General features: G+C 55.4%; 1 protein-coding gene across 2 annotated transcripts in view; it reads right to left on the bottom strand.

Annotated features, from left to right (window-relative positions):
- DLL3 (delta like canonical Notch ligand 3) overlaps nucleotides 1-24,118 on the bottom strand; it is a 289,255-nt gene that overhangs the window by 245,027 nt on the left and 20,110 nt on the right. For both annotated transcript variants that reach the window (XM_044988212.1, XM_044988213.1), the window contains exon 6: nucleotides 4,319-4,576. In XM_044988212.1, coding sequence (XP_044844147.1) covers nucleotides 4,319-4,576 — 258 coding nt within the window. The remainder of the gene's footprint in view (nucleotides 1-4,318; nucleotides 4,577-24,118) is intronic.

Below are 24,118 nucleotides of genomic sequence, written 5' to 3'. Positions count from 1 at the left end.
GTAGCGGAGTTTGTGAAGTCGTGTTTCGCCAACAGGGGCTGGTAGTTGGCGCTTCAAACTTGGAGGCTGGTAGATGAAAATAGCTTCCGCCATGAGAGGACAAGGCGTTTATCACCCTGGTCAGATGGAGTTGGCCTGGGGGACTGTAATACGGACGGTTCTCTGGCTGCCTGTACCACCGAGGAGTTCGGCGCTGGGTGGGTGAACAGGAACTGGGCCCCTTTCAGTGGAACCAAGTTCTGCTTTTCTGTCCTTTTTGGGGGATGGGCACAGGAGGGCCTAGCAGGCTCCAAAATGGCTTCCTTCCAGGAGCCTACACTGTCTGTCATGGACCTCCTCAAGAGGGATCTGGAGCTCGGTCACGAGCCTCTGTAAAAGCTCCTGGTACTGCCTGTAGTCATCAGGCAGGAGAGGGGATGATGGCATATTTGCCTCATTGGGGGAGAAGAATGACACACCCATTAGAACCGTCGCAGCCTCCTTCTCATGCCCCAACAGAGCCTGTGGTAGCATCTAGGGGAAGGTGATAAGTGCGATTCCTGCACGGATCCAGAACGATTCCTGCTTGGATCTCAGGAGCCCCAATAAGGTCAATATGATGGGTCAACCGGCTGGGGGAAAGGGAGTCCCCCAATGCATTGGACATCATCGGTCCCTTTGGAAGTGGATGGCTCCAAGACATCCTAGAGGTTCTGTCCGGACTGATCTCTCTCTCTGAGGGGCTGAAGTCTTGTCCAGGTGGTCAGATTCCTCTGGTGAAAAAGTCACCTCATGTTTTACCAGTGGTACCGGAGGAGGAATGCTCCAACCTGTAGACATAGTAGGGTTTTCAAAGTGATTTCTTCTGGTGTAGAGATGTCTCTGAGGAGAACTGGACTGATAACAGAGGAGATGTGGGTATATAAAGGCTAAAAATATTCTCCTGAGTAGTAAAGGTCTCCGTTTAAGCTGGAGTATGGGGAGTACTGGAGGTTGGTACCAAGAGAGCTGGTGTGCCTGAGGACGGATCCATCATAGACTGAGGCAGTCCTGTGGAAGGGAAGTCCAGGGTGAAACTCCCAGATGGAGCCATGGGATGCCGATCCTTCAGTCTAAGAGTTGGAGGTGGAGTTGGTACCGACGGATCCTTCCCCTTTCATGCCGTCCCTTCTTGAATGGAAGATTTAGGCAGCTTTAAGCACTTAGGACCCTGCAAGGACTCTCCTGATGTGGACCGAGTGGTGGTGGTGGTGGGGCGAGAGGGATCTTTTCTTTTAGAGGCCGTTCTGGAAGGGAATCCATCTTTGTATCTACTGCAGCCCTGAGTTCTGAAGTACTGGTACCCTGCCCTGCCAGCGTGACCTCTCAGCGAGGTCGCACTGTGAGGAGGACACCCAGTGTACTTTACAAAATGGCTTCCTCCATGAAACCATTTTGTTTTGGTACAAGTGGCATTGCGGGTGGCTCCACTACATCACTGATGGCCACGTCCCTTACTCTCATGAGAGGGTTTCCTGGGCTTAACAGACCCTGCCTCAATCCCAGAGCTCAGGTGGCCGCTCACATATTCCCGGAATACCAGGCATGCCGGTACTTCTGGGAATGGCATGGGCCTGCCCCCACCCGTGTGACCTCACTCGCAGTCGTGCAACGCCGGGGGGGGAGGCATTTTGAGGCATGCTCAGCCCCGCCCCCGCTGGCGTGACCTCACACGCACAGTGCGTGTACAAGTTCGGGCCGCATGAGGGGTGCCATTTGGAGGAGCGCGTTGCCGCGCCCCCGCAGGCGTGAGCTCCCATGCACCATGCTCCTTAAAATGGCGTCCACCATCCAATACTGGCTTTGTCTCAGTGTCGGATGGGGGGGCAAACCCCCAAAAGAGGACTGCCCGGTTCAAAACCAGGTTGGCAGCCTCCCTACTAGGTGCTTGTGCTCAGAGGGGCGCGTCCCACAGTCTGAGGTGGCTGCCTGTGGGCCTGGATCCAATTGCGGTTTCCAGGCCTTCAGACATTGCCGCTTCTTCCCTCCCCGAAGCAGGAGCGAACGCTGCACTTGCTGAGCGTCTCCGAGACCACGAAGGCAACCCTGGTGTTCGTCGCTGCTGGAGAAGGAACGGGGGCAGGCAACCCGGTTCTTAAATCCCGAGACTCTGGGCACAGTCCCGCTCTGCGGGGAGAACTAGCCTATGAACCAGTAAACTAGTACGGCGACGGAACGACGTACGCGATCGATACCTGCAGGTTCTGAAAGAACAAGGATCGTTACGGACACCGAGACCGCCGCATGGCCTGAGTCGGAGTCAAGGAGAAACTGGAGGGGCACCGGTCCACGCTGGGGTCCGAGTGCGAGGAGGACAACGGCGCGGGCATCGACCAATGGACACCGCTTGCAGTCAGCCAAGTGCAGGATACACATCGGGGACGTCGACACAGCGATGAAAGACCCGCGGCACAGCCGTGGCTGGGTTCGGGCTGCGGGGCTATAAAATGGCAGCGGAGACACTCGGGCTTGGGATGGAACCCGGGCTCTGAAATCCCACCACGGGGCATCTACACGGCAACGTTCAGCCCGAGCCCCCCAAGTCTGAGTCAGCTGACTGGGCTCTGAGACTCAGTATTAGGGGGCTGTTATTACAGTGTAACCGTATTCATAGGGACTAACTTGGCCTCGCCAGTCCTGTTCCTTGCACCTATTCTAGATCTTTATCATAAGCGGCGTTCAACAAGCTTATATGCGGTTTTACGCTGGACACAGCCAGGTGCTCTGCACTCAGGACATAAGAACATAAAAACGGCCATACTGGGTCAGACCAAAGGTCCCTCCAGCCCAGTATCCCGTCTACCGACAGTGGCCAGTGCCAGGTGCCCCAGAGGGAGTGAACCTAACAGGTCATGACCAAGTGATCTCTCTCCTGCCGTCCATCAGGACAGTGTTGAACTGAGGGGAAGCCGGCGACCTCTCTTTCCACACAGGCAGCGGGTTGATGCACTGGGCTGAAACAAGGGGGTGGGTGGGGGGGTGCGAATTGCTAGCCTGCACTGGGGGAGAGCGGGCGGCTGAGCTGGGAGGGTTTGCCCTGGTGGGCACGGAGTAGGCTGTCGTGCTGTGAGCAGGTGGTAGAGAAAAGTGTCCCGGTGTGATGGGGGAGGCAGGGGGAGCAAGGTACATTTTTTGGGGTGGGGAGGGCATGGGTCGATTGAGGTGTGTTGGGGGACAGGGAGAGCGAGGTGTCTTTGGGGGAAAAGAGGTGTCTTTGGGGAAAGTTTGGAGGTGTAGGGGAGAGAAGTGTATTTGAGGAGGGTGGGGGAGAGATGTGTTTGGCGGGGGTCAAGGTACATTGCGGGGAGCAAGGTGTATTCAGTGGGAGTGAGGTTTATTCAGGGGGCTCCAGGGGGGAGAGTGAGGTGTATTTGGGGAGACCTGGGGCAGCATGTATTCTCGGGGTGGGGGGCAGGGCAGAGCAAGATGTATTCCAGAGGGTCCTGGGTGGGGCTAGCAAGGTGTATTTAGAGGAATCCAGAGGGGAGTGTGGTATATTCAGAGGTCTGAGGTGTGGGGAGGGCAAGGTGTATTTGGAGGGGTCCGGGGGAGTGTGGTATATTCAGAGGTCTGGGGGGGGGCGGGGGAGTCCTAGTGAAATGTATTTGGAGGGATTAGGTGTGTGTGTGTGGGTATATTCAGAGGTCTGGGGGGCCTGGTATATTCAGAGGTCCAAGGGGGAGCGTTGTTATCCAGGGGGTGTGGTATATTCAGAGGTCTGGGGAGGGAGCGGGGGTTAATGAAGTATATTTGGTGGAATTGGGGGGGGCAAATGAGATGCGTTTGGAAGGGTTGGGGGGCGTGGTATATTCAGAGGTCGGGGGGATGGCTAGTGAGGTGTATTTGGAGGGGTCAGGGGGGTGTATTCAGAGGTCAGGGGGCATGGTGTATTCAGAGTTCCAAGGAGCGAGGTGTATCCAGGGGGCGTGGTATATTCCGAGGTGGGAGGCGTGGTGCATTCAGAGGTTGGGGGGGCGTAGTGTATCCAGGGGGCATGGTGTATTCAGAGTTCCAAGGGGCGAGGTGTATTCAGAGGTCAGGGGGCGTGGTGTATCCGGGGGTGTGTGGTATATTCAGAGGTCGGGGACATGCTGTATCTGGGGGGGGGGGGGGCGTGGTATATTCAGAGGTCGGGGACATGGTGTATCTGGGGGGCGTGGTATATTCAGAGGTCAGGGGCGTAGTATATTCAGAGGTTGGGGACATGGTGTATCTGGGGGGACGTGGTATATTCAGAGGTCGGGGACGTGGTGTATTCAGAGGTGGGGGCGTGTGGTGTATCCGGGGGGCCGTCACTCACCCTCGGAGCAGTACTCCCCCCTCCAGCCGGGCAGGCAGACGCGGGCGCCCAGCTCGTCGCAGGCGTAGTGCCCGAAGGGGTCGTCGCGGGGGCGGCAGTAGTCGGAGCAGCCCTCGCCGTAGTAGTGCTCGTCACACAGCACGTGGTAGGAATAGCGCAGCTCGCTCTGCTCGCCCAGCTGCACGTCCTGGGACCAGTCCTCACCCACCGCCAGCCGGCGCCGCGTGGCCAGGCGGCTGATCAGGTTTTGGGCATCCTCTGAGGGGTTGGGTGGGGCGGGGGGGAAAGAGGAGAAACGGACTGTCAATGAAGAGCCTGGGAAAAGCACAAGCTTCCCCTACCCCCTTCCCTGCAATGACCCCCCCTCTCTCATGGGGCAGGGCCAAAAACCAGGACCTTCACCACAAAAGGCCTGAGCCAGACACCGCTGAAGTCAAATGGCCTTGGGACGAGGCATAGACATTGCTCACTTCAGCTGAAGGAGGAGCTCCATTAGCCAGCAGCGGTAGTAAGGCCATTATCCTCTACACGGACCAGCCACTAGAAGAAAACACATAATACTGACCCAACAGGTGACATCCCCACCCCATATACACCCCACGGTCATGCAGCAGGAATGTACTGAACGCCTCTCTCCTCTTCCCCAGCCCTGCCATGGGTAGTGCCCTTTGATCCCTACCCAGAGGAGGGGGTCACTCTTAAAGGGGAGTGGGCCAGGTCCTTAACAGAGTCCAAGGACAGGAGGGACCTCTGCGATCACCCAGCATGACCCCCTGGGTAACAAGGCCAGAGAACTTCCCATCGGAGCTAGAGCAGATTGTTTAGTAAGACATCCACAGTCTTAAGTTTAAAATCGTCAGGGATGGGGAATCCACCTCGACCTGTGGTCAGTTGTCCAATGGGTAATGCCCCTCAGTGTTGAAATTGTGCATCTGATATTCCCGTCTAAATATTTCCAGCTGCAACTTCCAGCCGCCAGATCGTGTTTGACGTTTCTCCACGAGACCGAAGAGCCCTTGATTAAATATTTGTTCCCCCTGTAGGTCCTGATAGACGGGGATGAAGTCACCCCTGAACCTTCTCTTTGCTAAGCTAAATAAATCGAGCTCCTTGAGTCAGGCACGACCAGGCAGGTTTTCGAACCCTTTGATCATTCTCGTGACTCTTCTCTGACCCCTCTCCGATTTACCAACATCCTCCTTGAATGGTGGGCACCAGAACCGGACACAGGATCCCAGCAGCTGTCGCACCAGGGCCAAACACAGAGGGGAAAGAACCTCTCCGCTCCTACGCGAGATTCCTGTTCATACACCCCAGGGTCACCTTGGCTCTTTTGGCCCCAGCGTCGCACTGGGAGCTCACGGTCAGCCAATTATTTGTTCCCCCAGCACAAAAAGTCTTTCAGAGTCACTGCTTCCCAGGAGGGAGTCCCCCAAATTCTTTCCTTTCTAACTCCCATAATGAACTCGCTGCACCAGCTCCCCTCACTCCATTGGCTTAAATTCCAGCCCCCAGCCCACCCGGGATCCCGTCTCCATCTGCCACCCCACTGAGTGCCCCCCGCCCGCCATGAATCTGCCCAGCTGGCAGCCGCTTGCCCTCTGCCCAGGCAGACTGAATCATAACAATGTGGGGCCAGAAACCATCTAGTCCAGCCCCCCTGTGCTGAGTCCGGACCAAATAACCCTAGTCCAGTGACAGGAATCCCATAACCTCCCTTGCAAGCCTACTCCAGAGCTTCCCTCCCCTGAGAGCGCCGAACAGCTACCTTCAAGCTCCCCTGCTGCAGATTAAGCCCATTTTTTTCTTGTCCTCCCTCCAGCCAGAGCCGGCTCCAGGCACCAGCCCAGCAAGCAGGTGTTTGGGGCAGCCAAGGGGAAGGGGCAGCAAGTCGGGCTCTTCGGTGGTGGGTCCCTCTCGGAGGGACGGACCTGCCGCTGAATTGCTGCCGAAGAAGAAAGCGGCGCGGTGGAGCTGCCACCGATTGCGGCCACGGCTCCCCCACTGCCACTTGGGGCGGCAAAAACCCTGGAGCCGGCCCTGCCTTCAGCAGACATGGAGAACAACTGATCCCTGTCCTCCTTAGAACAGCCCTTAATGTATTTGACGACTGTTCTCAGATCCCCGCTCAGTCGGCTTTGCTCCAGACTAAACAGGCCCCGTTTTCGTAACCTCTCCTCCTGGGGCAGGTTTGCTAAACTTTGGATCCTTTTTGTTGCTCTCCTCGGGGGCTCTCTTCAATTTGCCCACGTCTCTCCTAAAGTGCGGAACCCAGAACTGGACCCCGTGCTCCAGCTGAGGCCTCCCCAGTGCTGCACAGAGCAGGGCAATTACCTCCCATGTCTGACATACGACACTCCTGTTAATACACCCCAGAATGGTATTAGATTAAAACTGCATCACACTCCTATTCAGTTTCATATCCACTAGATTCCCCCCGTTTCTTTTTCGACACTATTATCCCTTGGCCAGTTATGCCCCAAGCATGTGATTTTTCCTTCCCCAGTGAAGTATTTCACACTGAATTTCCTCTTGTTGATTTCAGACCAATTCTCCAATTTGTCCAGGTCGTTTTCCGTTCCAATCCTGTCCTCCAAAAAGTGTTCGCGACCCCTCCCAGCTCGGTGTCGTCTGCAGATTTTATAAGCCTCCTCTCCACTCCATTGTCCAAGTCATTAAGGAAAATATTGAACGGTACCGGCCCCGGGACTGACCCCTGCGGGACCCCCCCAGTTTCGCCCTCCCAGCTGACAGCAAACCATTGATAACGACGCTCTGAGCACAGTCTCAACCAGCTGCGCACGCACCCGATAGTCGTTCCATCTAGACCCACACGCCCCTAGGCTGCCTAGGAGAGGGTCATGGGGGATGGTGCCAAAGGCCCTCCTAAAAATCAAGATACATCACATCTAGTTTTACACGCACACCCCGATCGAGTAGGCCCGTGACCCTGCACACACCTCACAGATGGGGCCAGGTAGGTGTACCCACGGCACATGCCCTGCACCCAATTACACCTCCTCCATCCACCTGGGCCCCCGCCTGGTCCCCACTCCCTTGCAATCCATGACACTAGCGCCAACCTGTAAGGGGAAAGAACAATGCCCCCTTCTTGCCCCACGTGTCTGGGGAGGGGCCGACCCAGCCCAGGCAGGAAGGGGGTCAGGTGCTGCCTTTGGGAGAAGGCCTGTGCCCATTTGCCGTTCCCATCTGTCCCAGAGTTCCCACCACGCTCCCTTCTCCAGCACTCGCTCTCCTGCCTCCAGTGCCCCCACACACACCCAGCACCCCTTCTCCCCACCCAACCCCCTCCTCCCCACCCCCCCAATTCTCACACCCCTCTCTCCTCCTGCACCTCTACCCCCACACCCAACCGCCACACCCAGCACCCTGTGGAGAACGTGGGAATGTCTTGTAACATTTTAAGGAACAGTGTGCGACTCAGTTTACCCACTGCCTGGGAAGGGGTCAGTGCCTCCTCTGGGGATAGGGGGATTGAGGCACATGTGTATACAGCTCTGCCTGAGGCTGTATCTACCCTGCAGAGCCTAAACCAGCATCACTCCCTAGTGTAGACGCAGCGACAGGAGGAGTGCTGGCCTGTATGGTAGCACCAGCTCCCCGACCGCCAGAAGCACTCTGTGTCTCCACTGACGGCTGTGTTGGCATAGCTGAGTTGGCTAGGGGGCAGTGGCTTTTTCACACCCCCGACCGACAGGAACCCTTCACCCCCAGCCGCCCAAGAAAGAGAAGAGCTGGGACCCAGCAGGGCTGAGGACAGAAACCTAGGTGGTACCAGGCCTAGGTACGGAGACACAAGGTGGACTCCAGGAGAGCAGGGGATATCAGGGCAGCTGCTTCTGCCCAGATTAACTCGGTCTTAAGCTTGGTTTTTCCATGCGCACCTCAGCACTCTCCGAGGCTAGATTCCTCATGACTAACCAATGCTCCATTGTCCTGAAAAGGCTGCCTGGCCTCACCAGGCATATGCTCTGGGTGCACGGAGTCTGAACTCGGCTGGTCTCTCGACAGAGCATCCGGACAGAAACGAGGTCCCAGAGCTTTGGGAAAAGCTATGCTCAGGCAAGGCAAGACCTAGTGGTCCTTCTAAGACAGTGGTTTTCAACCAGGGGTATGCACACCCCTAGGGGTACCCAGAGGTCTTCCAGGGGGTACATCCACTCATCTAGATATTTGTCTAGTTTTACAACAGGCTCCATAAAAAGCACTGGCGAAGTCAGTACAAACTAAACTCTAATACAGACCATGACGTGTTTATACTGCTCTATACTACTATACGGTACACTGAAAAGGACAATATTTATATTGGTCAGTCGATTCATTTCATACTTATATGGTCAAAATGAGAAAGTCAGCGATTTTTCAGTACTCGTATGCCGAGACACTTTTGTATTTTTGTGTCTGATTTTGTAAGCAAATAGTTTTCAAGTGAGGTGAAACTTGGCGGTACGCAAGACAAATCAGACTCCTGAAAGGGTTACAGGAGACTGGAAAGATTGAGAGCCACTGTTCTAAGGGACTGGATGAAGGCCAGAGCACTGAACCCATATTGATCCTTGACAGCTGGTGGCAGAAGTGGGATACTGGATGCACCAGTAGTATTTTGCATCCAGTGACCACTGAAGAAAAAACAATCAAACCACCAAGGTTAGTGAAAGGAAACAGTAAGGCAAATGGTGTGGAAGACTGTAGAGCTGTACAGAGCGAGAAGGCGAAACGCTGAACGGTTAAACGAGGCACAGATGGCTGCACGGCTAGAGAAAGACAATCGGGCAAGAACCGTGGTCCAGACCCAGAAGGGGTTCCGGGTGAGCAGCCCAGTTTGAGAACAGAGAAGAGGGGAGAATCGGAGAATGCCCCAACGTAAGAGCTGGAGCAGCAGAGACTGGGGCTGGAAGCAAAAGAGCTTCAGATGGAGGCACCGAAGCTGGAGCCAGCCAGGTCCAGCGCGCTGAGCAAGAACAAGACGTGTGAGCCACGCCGCAGCCAAAACACGAGGGACGCATGCACCGGAAATCAAGGCGCCAAGGAGCAAGAGGCCGTGCGGAACCCCAGCTGGAGAGATCTACTCCATAGATACGACATTACTGCCCCACTCGGAGGAGGGTGGGGATAGAGATGCCTTCCTCGCTGCCTCGGAGTAGGCTAGTGATCTGAATCCAATCCCCCCTGCAGATGGACTCCGATGTCTCGCTCCCATACCGGGGCCTAAAGCCATCAGGCGTCTTGTCAGACGGATGGGGTTGATACTGGGTGCAGTGCCAAGGGGCTATACTGCTTATGCCTGAATTGACCCCTAGGACAAGGTTTCGGTGGGGTGGGGTGCAGATACGGAGGTTGCCACACTGGTGGGAGAATAGCTCCACCAACGGGGTACAGGTGCAGGAGTCACTTCTCTGGAGACTTTGTTGGGTTAGAACAATTCCACCCAGCGTGGCCCCCATGAGTTTAAAAGATTGGATGGTTTACATGAAGGTGGGAGGCTTTTTTGAAAAGACCTGCTCCAGGGAGTTTTTTGGGGCCGTCCTCTGGCCTGCGCCCGTACAGGAGATCAGACCAGATGATCGCAACGGTCCCTTCTGGCCTTGAGAGCCGTGAAAATACAGCTAGTGGCTCAGAAGTCTAAGGATCTGTCTGTCACAGGCTGATTAGCACATGAGTTTGTGGACAGTACGTCCAGTTGTTAAACAAGACTCAAAGAGGATTGGCCTAGGCATGGGGTGGGGGTTGTGGAAGCACCCCAGATGTGGGATTTGGGTAAACCCAAACTGGGAGGGGACAGCTGACCTGGGTAGCTCCCGGATCCCAAAGATCTAAGCTGCAATATCTGCAGAAGGATGGGGCATAACGGCCTGCCCAGAACCGAAGGGTTACTCCATCATCTGCCCAACCAGGAAGGCAGCTGGTATATCAGCCGTGTGAGTGACCATGTGGGAGAAAGATGTTACTCAGCCGGCGCCTCTTGTGCATAGGATCTGCTGGTAGATGAGTCCCCACGCCGCACACAGGTGCATGCACCCTGTCATACTCTCCTGGCCCCAGATCCAGCCGATCCCCAAAGGGAGCGAAAGGTGGGAGCTATTCGGGGGACAGCGGGACACTGGAGCCAATCCCCATGTAGTAAAGCCACATCGAACACTGCAATCTGGGGCAGGCTCCACGGGCGAAACCCGTGCCCCGCCCGGCAGCACAGAGTGCTGGGCAGACTCCGGCAGTGCTGTAAGTGGGGGACCCTGGATGAGATCCCTTTCGCTCTACTTTTCGGAAGGGACGCTGTAGCTTTGAGCGGAGCCACACAGACAGACCCGGAGGTGTCAAGCAGGTGGGAAGGAGGGGAAGCTTTTCCACCCCCCTACCCGCCACACAAGGGAAACGCTGGTAAGCTCACGACACCTCCCCATCTGTAGACCGATATCTAGTGGAGTGGGGCAGAGGAAGGACCCTCACCCAGCTCCACCCAGGAGGCACAAGTCTCACCAGGCGAGCTCCCTGGAGCCTGCATCTGTGACCAAGGCAGTTACTTCCCTGTCTGCCTGCACTGGGGAAACTGAGGCAGAGCTGAGCCTTGCCGCGGCTGGCCGAGCGTGCGCGGGGAGGGGCGCTGCCGGAAGTGTGAACCCTGTCCGGGGGGGTGGGAAAAGCCCCAGAGAAGGGGATAGCGGCTGGGAGGCCGCTGATGATGGAAGAGACATCTTTTCACAGGGTGGTAGATTCTCTTAACCAAGAGGCCCTGCGTCACAGCGCATCGGGGGCGGGGAGAGAGACAGTGACTTCTGCCCAAGAGAGGAAATGGGGTCCTGGCATACGCACCCCTGCCTTACCTGACCCTGGGACACCCAGAGCCACCGCTGGGTTAAGTCCAGCTCAGCAGGGGGACAAACCTTCCCTGCCCCCCTCCGCAAACTATTCCAAGAGGCACTTCCTAGCCCACCTTAGCCTGCGGCGCAGACGGCTGACACCTGGAGGAATGGGAGGAGGTAGCGGCAGGGCCTGATTTCAGCCTCAAACCCGAAGGCTTTAGGGGGGCAAAGGGGTGGAGAGAGGAGGGCATGAAAGCTTCCCGTGTGGCCCTTGCTGGCGTGACCTAAAGGAGAAGACGTGTGGGATGGATTTGAAACGGTTCTGTCCTGCTGTATGGCAACTGCATGTTGTTTAAATGAGTAACAGATGTTCTGTAAGACCCTAGAGATTATCTGGCAGAACAGTTCTCCAGAGAACTGGAGCAGGGCCGGCTCCAGACCCCAGCGCGCCAAGCGCGCGCTTGGGGCGGCATTTTGCCAGGAGGGTGGCAGCCGGCTCCGGCGGACCTTCCGCAGTCATGCCTGCAGGAACCGGAGGGTTCGCTGGTCCCGCGGCTCGGATGGACCTCCCGCAGGCATGACTGCGGATGCTCCACCGGAGCCGCGGGACCAGCGGAACCTCCGCAGGCATGTCTGCAAGAGGTCCCCCGGAGCCGCGGGACCAGCGACCGCCAGAGCGCGCCCCGCGGTGCGCCGCCCTGCTTGGGGCGGCGGGATTCCTAGAGCCGCCCCTGAACTGGAGACATTTGCGCTGGCATGTTCTGATGACTGTAGGAGAACGCTAAGCTGGAGGGAGAGGTAGATACGCTGGAGGGTAGGGATGGGGTTCAGAGTGACCTAGACAAATTGGAGGATTGGGACAAAAGAAACCTGATGAGGTTCAACAAGGACAATCCCCTGCACTGCTACAGGCTGGGGACCGACTGGCTAAGCAGCAGTTCTGCAGAAAAGGACCTGGGGGTTACAGTGGACGAGAAGCTGGATATGAGTCAGCAGTGTGCCCTCGTTGCCAAGAAGGCTAACAGCATTTTGGCTGTATTAGTAGGATTGTTGTGAGCAGATCGAGGGAAGTGATTATTCCCCTCTATTCGGCACTGGTGAGGCCTCATCTGGAGTATTGCATCCAGTTTTGGTCCCCCTACTATAGAAGGGATGTGGACAAATTGGAGAGTCCAGTGGAGGGCAACAAAAATGATCAGGGGGCTGGAGGACATGACTTATGAGGAGAGGCTGAGGGAACTGGGGTTATTTAGTCTGCAGAAGAGAAGAGTGAGGGGGGATTTGAGAGCAGCCTTCAACTACTTGAAGGGGGGTTCCAAAGAGGATGGAGCTCGGCTGTTCTCAGTGGTGGCAGATGACAGAACAAGGAGTAATGGTCTCAAGTTGCAGTGCTGAAGGTCTAGGTTGGATATTAGGAAACACTATTTCATTAGGAGGGTGGTGAAGTACTGGAATGAGTTACCTAAGGAGGTGGTGGCATCTCTATCCATAGAGGTTTTTTAAGGCCTGGCTTGATAAAGCCCTGGCTGAGATGGTTTAAGTTGGGGTTGGTCCTGCTTTGAGCAGGGGGTTGGACTAGATACCTCCTGAGGTCCCTTCCAACCCTGATATTCTATGAACGCAGAATCCCAACTTCAGAATAGGTTCAAACATCCCTAGATCACTGCGCGGGAGGGAGAATCGCACTCGGTTCCAGAAGCAAGGTGAAGAACGGGGGAAATGTTTGTGATCTTTTTATGAACAACGCGTGACTCAATTTACCCACTGGATGGAAAGGGGACAGTTCCTACTCTGGCGGCACTGTGGAGTGAGGCGGGGCTAGATGTCAGGCAGACAATGGCTGTCTCTGGGATGGACCTAAAAACATGAATGGAATCCACACAGATGAATGGAAGATCCATTCATGAGTTCTTCGCCCCAGCCGCCCAGGAAAGAGAAGAGCTGGGACCCAGAGGCTTGCAGGGATGAGGACAGAGATGTAGGAGGTACCGGGGCTGTGTTAAGAACTAGGACGAGGACATAAGGTGGACCCCAGGAGAGCATGGGATATCAGGGCAGCTGCTTCTGCCCATACAGACTGTCTTAAACTTGGCTAAAGACTCTCCGGTGCTGGATTTCTTGTGACTAATCAGTGCTCTGTTGTTCTGAAAAGGCTCCTGGTCTCACCACACACATACCCTGGGTGCATGGCTCCCCAAACGGGTACAAGTCTCTACAAGAGTCTTATCTCGGCTGCACTCTCAGTAGAGCGCCAGGACAGAAACAGGGGTGCCAGAGATGAAGGCCCAGTCTGGGAGTTGGAGAGCTGCAGAATTTGCCCGTGGGAAAGGCTATGCGCAGCTTGGCAAGAAATAGGATACCTCCTAAGAGACCGTATGAAGACTGGAGCAATGATAGACGTTGATCTATGACAGCTGGTGGCAGAAGTAGGATACTGAATGCACCACCCACCCCTGCCAGCAAACAACTCTCCCAGAAATCGCCAGAGGATTCTGGATCAGAGCTGAGGCCCAGCTAGCTTGGTATCCCGTTTCTGACAGAAGCCAACACTAGATGCAACACAGAAAGAGGTAAAGATCCTGCCGTAGCCGAAGGAAAATAATCTGCTCCCCACACAGATCACACCCTGGTCTTTACTAATTACAGATCTTACGCCTCAGAGCAGGAGGTTTATCTCCCTCCTGTACAGACTCTTCTAACCCTGCATATTCTTGTTCTCTACGTGAATGTCCAAGACCTTTTTCTCTCATGCTACTAATGCGGCACCGGTGAGTGGGTTGGCAGCAGTAGGGATGGAACTGGGGACCTCTGGATTTAAAGGCAGGAGATTTTCCTGCCCAAGCTAAGAGACCCAGCTCTCCAATCAAGGCTACAGCAGGCTCTTCCACCCTATGGGTATGTCTACACTGCAAAAAAAAGGCATGTTCTTAACTCACATTCTTAATTCGCATTAGCTGACCTGGGTTACAACAGCAGTGAAGACCCAACCGATCAGCTCTAGACTCCAGCTGCTAACCTGAGCTAAGAGGAGGAGGAGACGTCGCTTACCTTGTGTGGTGACTGGTCCATACACACGTTCGAGCGGGTGGGGTACACGCACAGCGATGGAGTTCGGAGTCTTTTGGCCAGAAGTGTCCACATGGCACATCCGCACCCTGGGGGCTCTTCGTGTTTTTCCCGCAAGGGTGTCTAAAGGCCAAGCATGCCGGCACGCTCTGTTCCTCTTCACCGCAGAATCAGAGTTAAAGGGCTCCTGGCATATGCTTATGGACGACACCTCAGCGAACCGCGGCCACTTCTCCTTCGAGTCATTGTCTATATGCACATTCCACTGATGCTGGCTTCAGTGCATTGAGTCTAGGAGAATAAAGACTCAAGTATGGGCCTGCTGAACGCAGCTTCCAAGCTGGAGACTTCAGTAAGTACCTAGTGCTTAGTGAATGAATGGATAGCGCCCCCAGTGGCTGCCCTGCATGTGCGCACGTTCTTTGAGGAGGCTGCCGAGGCTCTGCTGGAACAAGTCTTAAAGGATGGGGTGTCCTTTGCCCCCTCAAAGCAAGGCCTCACGTCCTCAGAAATCCACATGGACAAGGGCTGTGCCTCTCATCCTTCCTACGATGGCCACAAAGGGTCTAGGTGAAGATCTGCATGGCTTCTTTCTTTGCAGACAGGAAGCCGGAGCTTGTTTGACGTCTGAGGTGTGAAGAACTGGCAGCATGAAGCTTAGGAAAGAACACGGGTAGGTGGATTTGCTAGTTCGGATGGAATTCTCTGACTACCTTTTGGCAAGAACTTTGGATGGGTTCTTAAAGACACTGGATAGCTGATAGAATAAAAGAGGGTCTGCCAGCCGTGCTTGACTCCCTCCTCACCCAGCCGATAGCTACCCTGAACGCCATTTTCACAGACAATTGCAAGACAGAGCACAATCGCCATTAGTTTGAATGGAGGGTCCATCAGCACTGAAACAAATCAGGTTGAGGTCCAATTTGGAAACCAGAATAGGTGGAGACCCACTGATCAGGCCTTTTAGAAATTTCAAGACCACTAGGCGTGAGAAGGTAGATTGGCCCGCTATATGGGGAAGAGGTTTAGAGATCACGGCCAAGCGTACCATCAGCGAGAGCTCAGTGGAATGTTAAGCCGTTTGAGTTCCAGTCGATAATCCAGGATCACAGACATGGATGCCTTCTGAGCGTTCAGAGACTTGTGACACCATCAGTAAGAAATTCTCGGACATTTTGAAAGGTACATCTGTCTTGTAGAATCTGTCCAGCTGCCAACCAGGATATCCCAAACTGCAGAGAAGCAGGACTCTCAACAACCATCCAGCAGCCCAGCTGTGAGACGAGGAGACTTCAGCTCCAGATAACTTTCCCCTTGTCCTGTGACAATAGGTCTGCTACCAGAGGTAAGGGCTTGAGCCGAGAGCTGGAAAGTCTCCCGATGTCAGAAACCAAGACTATCTCAGCCATGCCGGGTGCTCTCAGGCCGAGACCGTGGCTGGGACAATCTTGGTTTCTGGACATCCTGAAGGTGTTGTTTCATCTTGCAAATGGCTCTGTCCACGGATAGCGCCAGTCTGAGAAGATGGCTTGAAAAATTGAGCCCTTGAGTTCCCACTCGTGGTTCAAGGAGACGTACCTGCTCCGACCGTCTGCTGTGGTGATCTGCAGACTGGGTAGATGGACAGCAGAGAGGACAATCCAATGTCTGATGCCCCAGCTCCACACCTGGAAGGTTTCTTGGCCAAGCGGGTTGGATCTCCCACCTCCCTGGCTTGTTGAGATAGAACATGGAGGTGGGGTTGTCCGTCATTATCGGGGCATGCTGACTGCAATATGACTCAAGGAGGAGTCTCCAGGCTTCAGCAGCACAATGAGCTTTCAGAGGTCAATGTGCATCTGTGTCCTCAGGGCATTCACAGGTCCTGTGTCTGCAGCTCGCCCATGTGTGCTGCCCATCCCAAGAGCGATGTGTCCAATCACCCTCATCCTGGATAGGTGGGGAGGTGCAAAGGGGCATTTGCTGGGTCTTTCCACCAAGCCAGAGATGATAGACCCATCGGGGGCACGGAGAGGGCCATAGCCGGATGATATCTGCCTGGGGTGCAGACAGGCCTCGGCCAGCCCTGCATGCATCGGAGGTGTAGTCCGGCATGAAGCTAGGAGACCAAGAAGAACAAGGGAAGTTCTCCCAACTAGAGTTCTCCCACTCCGCCGCCACCACTATGAGATCAGGGATGAGAGATTCTTGAACCTGCCCCAAGGTAGGAAGCCCATGGGTTTGAGCAGCGCACCGGTGAACTCCAGGTTCGGCACCAGGCTGCCGATGTACTGAGCAGCCTTTGAGATCCAGTGAGGTGACTTTCCCTGAACCAGCCAACCGTCCCAATGAGTGTATAGCGACATGCCTTTCTTGCTTCAGTATTTTGCTGTAATCTTCAGAGCTTTAGTAAATAACCTCGGGGTGGCTGAGAGGCAAAGGGGTAAGATACATACCGGTAATGCCAGTGACCTACCATGGATCTCAGGTACCTGCTATTGGATGGTATCATGCCTATATGGAAGTACACATCCTGAGGGTTGAGATATACGAACCAGTCCCCAGTAGAGGGAACAATCGAGTTGAGGGTCACCACACTGAACGCCAGCTTGCGTATGAACCTGTTCACTCTAAGATGGCTCACCATCCACCTCCCTGCTTTGAGATGAGGAAGTATCGGCTGTAGAAGCCGGTTCCCCGCTACGGCAGCAGGACCTGTTCTGTTGCTCCAAGAGGCTCTCGCTCGTTGTAGAAGACCCTAATAAGAGTGGTCCCTGAAGAGGGATGAGGTGGCAGGTTGGGTTCGGGCACTGTGAGGAACAGAACAGGGTAACCTTATGATGTCCCAAACCCACTGAGCTAAGGTGGTGCAGGACGAGTTCTAAAGGAGGGAGCTAGCTCTGAAGCCAAAGGAGTGGTCTGGATCTCCGGCCAACCCATCAAAACAGGTGTTTCTAAGGAGGAGGGTGGGATGCCTGGGTCGATGAGGCAGGCTGCCTTCTCCTGCAGAAGCACTGTTTCTTCCTGGAGGGGTTCTGTGGACCTGTGGTGGAAGAAGGGTGGTCAGACTGTTCTCTGAGGAGCAACGGTGAAGTTCACCACTCCCGGGTGACATCACAATCCCGCAGTGTTTACACACCAACTCCTAGAAGGAAGCACTTCAGACAGCAACAACCAGAGCACGCCCACCGCCATGGCCACGGAACGAGATGCAGCATCGTTGGCTGCAGCCAGTGCAGCTGGCAGACCGCTTTTCGTTACCGACTGCCCCTCGGCAATCCCAGGATGGCTCCATCCTGCCACCATGGCTACACTACTATCTTTAGCACCCTGGCTCAATCAGAGCAACACAGGGATGACGACCTCAGCCAGAAACACCTCCTCCAGCTGCAGCGTAGACACATTGTTCCATTGTTCTTACAGTTAGGAAGTTTTTCCTGACATTTAATCTAAATCTGCTGGGCTGTCGTTTGAACCCACTGCCCCTTGTCCTGCCCTCTGTGGGAAGAGAACAACTTTTCTCCATCTTTCTTATGGCAGCTTTTGGAGTATTTGAAGACCGCTAACGTGTCCCCCCACCACCTCCTCTTTTCCAAACTAACCACACCCAACTCCTTCAGCCTTTGCTCATACGGTTTGCGTTCCACCCTTTGATCATCTCTGTTGCTCGCCTCTGGATCCTTTCCAGTGTCTCTACATCCTTCCTGTACAGCGGTGACCAAAACTGGACACCGTACTCCAGCTGAGGCCCACCCAGCGCCGAGCAGAGTGGTACTGTCACCTGCGTTGACTTCCTCCATGGGTAGGAGGAGCACCATTGCTCTTCTCTTCAAGAGGCCTTGGAACCTGTTACAACCATCCATTTGTGGGGCTGGGGCAAGGGGCACCGCTGCTTCATCTGGTGAAGATGAGAATGACGATGGCAAAGCAGTTGGCCCTGCTGGGTCTACAAAACCATGCTCTGAAGTGTCCCTAGCCTCTGTTTGCCAGAAGCTGGGAATGGGTGACAGAGGATGGATCACCTGATGATCACCTATTCTGTTCATTCCCTCTGAAGCACCTGGCGTTGGCCACTGTCGGATGACAGGATACTGGGCTAGATGGACCATTGGTCTCACCCAGTCTGGCCATTCTCATGTCTATCAGAGGAAAGAATGTTTTGTCCTTGCGCCTCCTCTCAGCTGGGAGAAGGCTGAGCTGGTGCCAGCTGAGATGTCGCAGGCGTGGTTGAAGGAGTCTTTGGCGTACAGCTCCTGTCCAGGGAGTCCTGCCTTCCCATGAGATGGACACAGGGCCCCCACCCCAAGAGGGCCACATGGGCATAGAAGGGAGCAGACCATGGAGTGATGGGGTCCCAGTATCGATCCCAGTATCGAGTGGTCTTTAGAGCTCTGGTGGGAGGTAGAGGATGTTGGTGGCCCTTGGGGACTACCTGTGTGGTTATCACCCAGGGCCACCAAGGAGAAGAAATATGCCAGGTCCACAGGTGGCACTGGGATTGTGAGCATCACGGGCGGCTTGGTGCCATCTCCAGCCATCCCGGGACGGTCTGGGTGAAGTCAAGGGAAGCAGCGGGTCAGGTCTCAGACTCAGAGGTCGCTCCATGCCGTGAATCTACCCAGTGCTGGTAGATGTTGCAGGCGGCCCAAGTTTCTCCCCCGGGAGGAGGCTGCCTCTGGTGCTGCTGACACAGTCTGCAGGAGTCGGAGTCTGTAAGCCAAGCCAAGGTTCAGGGCTGGAATGAGTCAGAGACCAGGGGCAGGGATTAGGAACAAGAAAGGAACCATGGCAAGGCAGGGAAGCAGGAACCAGGGCGAGACGACCATTGGTAACAAGCCTGAGCTCTGGGGAGAAGAATGGCACCAAGTGAGGTGTGGGCGGTCAGGCCTAGCGGTCGGAGCCAGAATCAGGGACAAGGTCAAAGCTGGAGGTGGGAGCTGAGCAGGACTGGAGACGTAAGAGCACGTCTCTTGGTTCCTCCAGCCAACCTGGTGGGCCTGGATCAGATGCTGGCCCAATGGATTTGTGGTCAGGGGTGGCTCTAGACATTTTGCCGCCCCAAGCAGGGCGGCATGCCGCGGGGGGCGCTCTGCCGGTCACCGGTAGGGCGAAGCGCCCCCCACGGCATGCCACCCCAAGCACGCACTTGGCATGCTGGGGCCTGGAGCCGCCCGTTTGTGGTGCAGAAGGATCTGCTGTCTGGCCTCGCCATCCTTTACGGGTCTGGGAGGTCAAGGATTTGCATAGTTTCTAATCACACAGTAATGAGCATAGAATCATAGAATATCAGGGTTGGAAGGGACCTCAGGAGGTATCTAGTCCAACCTCATGCTCAAAGCAGGGCCAATCCCCAGACAGAGTTTTGCCCCAGATCCCTAAATGGCCCCCTCAAGGATTGAACTCACAACTCTGGGTTTAGTGGGCCAATGCGCAAACCACTGAGCTACTCCTCCCCCCTGTGCTGCCGTACGGGCACCAACCGCTCTGCCGCGATGCCTGGAGGTGGTGGAGAGGAACCAATGGCTATACCCTGGCTGAGGAGGCTCAGTGGGCCCCCCCACCATATGAACACTGCTAAGTAAGAGGCCCTGGGCTGGAGGATGAGGGGGAACGACCCCATTAACGAAACACGCGTGTGGACAAACACGCAAAGGAAAACACATTTTGCAGTGTAGACATACCTGGACACTACAGCGCCACACCGAGCTGGTGTCAGTGACACTAGGTTCCCTTGTGGCAGTGGGTTCCACTGGTTAATGACACGGCAGGGAGAAAGTATTTCCGGGTATCGGGTTTGAATTTCCTGTTCAGTCTCATCGACTGTCCCCTTGTCCTTGTGGGAGGAGACGGGGGGGGGGAGCAGACCCTCCCGATCTCCCTTCTGTCCCGGGGGCCACTGTGTTATAGACACTTATCACGTGCCCTCGTACTCCCCCGCTCATGCAACAATCAAGGTGTTCCAGGCCCCTGCTCATTCTCCACCCAACCAGGACCCATTCCCTCCTCTCCCCTGCCTGCCCCCTCCGTCCCCCTTGACCCCCACCCATCCTCTCCATCCCTCTGGCACCCCCTGCCATACCCTCTGCCCCTCTTCATCCCCCCACCCCTCCCGCCTGCGTGCCCCCTCCATCCCTCCAACACCCCCGACTCTCCTGTTCTCCCCTCTCCATCCCTCCAGCACACCCTCTCCAAGACCCCCCTCACCGCCCCTGCCCGCCCCTCTGAGAGCCCCCTCACCTAACCCTAACCCTGCACACACACACCCGTCCCTATGGGAGCCCCGCACCCACCCTGCACCCCACTCTCTACCTCAGAACTGACATTACCTGTTACCAAGTCACTGACAACATGGAGGAAAAGGATCTTGAACGCTGGTGGGTCCACATGCAACCAGCTAAAGCACAAGATCGGCTACTCAGGGGCATCTGCTACAGACCCTCAAATTACACGTGGGAACAGGCCGAGGGGCTCCTTACACAACTATCTATGCTGCCGGGGAGGGGAGAGGGGGGGATTTCTGTCGGAGCGGCGTACACGGGAGGTCTTATGTTACCGGTCCCAAAACACCCTGGGAATGGCTACAGACCACAGAGAACAAATTTCCTACCTCAACAAATCGTTGCATCCAAACCCAGGGGAATTTGACGTTAGACCTCGTCTCGACTGATAAGGAGGAACTGATCACAGAAGAAGTGACTCACCCTGGGCTCTTCGAGACGCGTCTCCCCAGGGGTGCTCCGCCGGGAGGTGCTGATCAGAGAAATTCGGGAGCCGTGTCCGTTGGGCCTGCGCATGCGCCATCTCTCCTTGTGCCGCGCCACGAGGCTAAACCCCGCCCCAGTTCCTTCCTCTGCCGCAGAATCATAGCCAGACACTGAAGTAGAGGGGAGGAGGGTGGGTCGTGGAGCACCCACAGGGACACACATCTCAAAGAACCATCGTTACCACCCAGGGCGAGCCGCTGCTTCTTCGAGTCACGTCCTCATGGGTGCTCCATTGTAGGTGAGCCCCGAGCAGTATCCCCGCTGGAGGGCTGGGACTTCCGACTCAGATGGGTCACAGACCAAAGTACCAGGGAGCCAAATATGGCAGCGGAGGCAGAGTCCTGGGTGATCCGGAAACATTCTGCCAAGGTTCGGCTCGGCACAGCTCCGAGATGGGGCCATGCCTTAAGAAGGCGACAGCGGAGGAGACCCATCTCCGAGCATGTACGGATCAAGTCCGGAGGGTCCATGTCGTGAATTTGGCAGCACTTAGTCACTGGGCTGATAGTGCTGAGACATTAGACCTTCCCGCCATCGAGAGAGACAATCCAGGGGATCTCCTGGAGGCCTTTGTCCTAGCGAGGTAGAACGCAAGGGGCTCTCCTGCCGTCTAGGGTGTGGAATATGGTCTCCCTATTGTCTCCATGGCACAAGGAGGCCACTTTAGGCATAAACCTTGGATGCTGCCTTAGCGTGACCTTGTTGAGGAAGAATATCGTGTACGGAGGATGTGCCATTAAGGTGGCCATCTCCCCTACTCTTCTGGCTTAGGTAATTGCGACTAGAAAGACCGTTTTCATCGACAGGGGCTCAAAGCAGGGCCTAGGCCACCCTTTTAATACTAGATTTCAGCCCCGAGACGGGGAGGGAAGTCTAGGTTGAGGGAAGACGTTCGTTATTCCTGTGAGGACCCTTTTTGTGCCCGGGTGCGACAGCATGGAGGACCCCGTATAGAGTGGTGAAAAGCTGTAGTAGCTGCTAGGTGGACTCTGAGACAGCTCAGGGATAACCCCAATTTCTTAAGGGTCAGAGCATATTCCAGAATCTGCAGCAGAGTTGGGGACTCCGGACAGATTTGCTGGGACGTGCACCAACTCTGGAACCTGGACCACCTCCACCGGTAAGTGTGTCGGGTGGAGGACTTCCTGCTGTGGAGTAGGAACTCTTGTATGTCCTTTGAGGATGAGCTCTCGAGGGGCTGGAACCGTGTCGGAGCCATGCTTGGAGTCAGAGGATCCCCAAATTGGGATGTATGGGGTGCACCCCTTGTCCTGCGTGAGGAGGGGCGGGGTGGTTGGAGGGAGATCAGCAGGTACACTGCAAGCTGCATCAGGTAAGGGTACCAGGTCTGTCTCAGCCAGATAGGGGTGATCAGAATTACATGAGCCCCGTCCCTCTTTATTTTCAGCAGAAGAGGAAAGGAAGGTGTAAAGAAGGTCCTTGTCCCACAGAAGGAGGAGGAACATTGCCCAGAGAACGCCGTCTGATCCCTGCCCTGGAACAGAACCATGGACACTTCTTGGTTTGGTAAGTGGCAAATAAATCCATGGATGATGTTCCCCATGGTGCGAACAAGTCCTGAAGTATTGACGGGTGCATCTCCCATTCGTGGTCTAATGGGAAGGTGCAACTCGGTTTGTCCACTACCATGTTCTGCGTGCCCGGAAGGTAGGCCGTGGATGAGGTGATGTTTTGAGAGATGCAGCATTTCTGGCCCCTTCTTGGCGAGGGACGTAATACATGACGACTATGTTGTCCGGCAGGACTTTGGAGCCTGCTATCAGCGTGAGGAAAGAGGGGCAGGCATTCCTGACTGCCCTCAGTTTGAGAAGACAGCTACAAAGGGAGATCTCTGCTGGAAACCATTTGCCTTGTGTTGTGAGCCAATTTCAATGCATGCCCCATCCTAGGAGGGGTGGCCCCTGGAGGGAAGGGGATCTCTTTGCATGCATTGACCGGGTCTTTCCGCCTGTCCAGGGAGTTTTTGACCCTGGTTGGTAGTGACAGGGGTTTGGCCAAACCATCCCTGTTTGGTCTGTAGGCACCTCATGTGAAGTCTGGTGTGCAGTCACCGCCGTGTCCGCTGCCATATGCCCCAGGAGCTGGAGGCAGGCTTGGGCTGGTACTTGAGGGAGGGAGGGTTGGACGGCTTTGGCTTGTAGCACATCTAGGTTGGCCCCTATAAATTCCAGGCGTTGCACTGGTGCAAAGCTCGACTTCTGGGAGCTGATCTGCAGCCCCAACTCCATGAACAAGCGTCTCGTAGCTTCGGGGGCTCGACGAGCTTCCTGAGGAGACAATCGTCTAGGTCAGGGTAGCTCCTGATCCCTGGAGATTTTAAACAGGCTGCCACCATGGAAAGAACTATGGGAAATACTCTGGGAGCTGAGGAGAGACCAAAGGGAAGGACCTCGGATTGGTAATGCTCGTATCGCAGAGTGAACCTGAGGAAACGTCTGTGAGCCGGTAGTATGGAGATGTGAAAAATAGGCATTTTGTAAGTCGAGGACCGAACTCCAGTCTGCCAGTTCCAGTGACAGAAGGATCATCAATAGCGGGACCATCTTGAACTTCTGAGCTTTGATGAAGTTGAGATCTCAGAGGTCCAGGATGGGCCTCCAATCTCCCTTCCTTTGGGGTATCAGGAAGTAGTGATGTTGGGGTACTGGCTTTGCAGATGTTGGGGTACTGGCTTTATGGCTCCTAACTGCAGGAGTGGATCTATCTCCTGCTGTAGAAGACTCTTGTGAGAAGGGTCCCTGAAGAGGGACGGGGAAGGGTGTGGTGGAGGGGGGTAGCGAGGTGAAGCAGATGGAATATCCAGATCGGAGGATCTCTAGGACTCATCTGTCTGACGTTACGTGCTCCCAAGCACTGCGGAACGCTGGCCAAATGGGTGCGAGGTTACAGGTGGTAGCACGGAGCAGTCTCGGCCTGTCAATAGTGGTGTTTCGGGGCAGGCAGTTGGGACAAGGCCTGGGAGCCTGAGGGCTTCTGATTCGAGAACCTCCCCTTCTTCCTTTGGGGCTAATAGTGCCGCTGCGGCGGGAATTCTGCTGAATACGGTCTGTGCTGGTATCGCAGGCTGAATCGTCTCCTTTGCCCTGGTGTACAGATTCCCAAGGACCCGAGAGAGGCCCTGGAGTCCTTCAAGGAGTGGACGGAGGCAT

Source organism: Mauremys mutica, chromosome 15, assembly GCF_020497125.1.
Source record: "Mauremys mutica isolate MM-2020 ecotype Southern chromosome 15, ASM2049712v1, whole genome shotgun sequence".
Lineage (NCBI taxonomy): Eukaryota > Metazoa > Chordata > Testudines > Geoemydidae > Mauremys > Mauremys mutica.
Note: the sequence above shows the minus strand (reverse complement) of the source record. Positions and strands in the feature narration are given on the sequence as shown.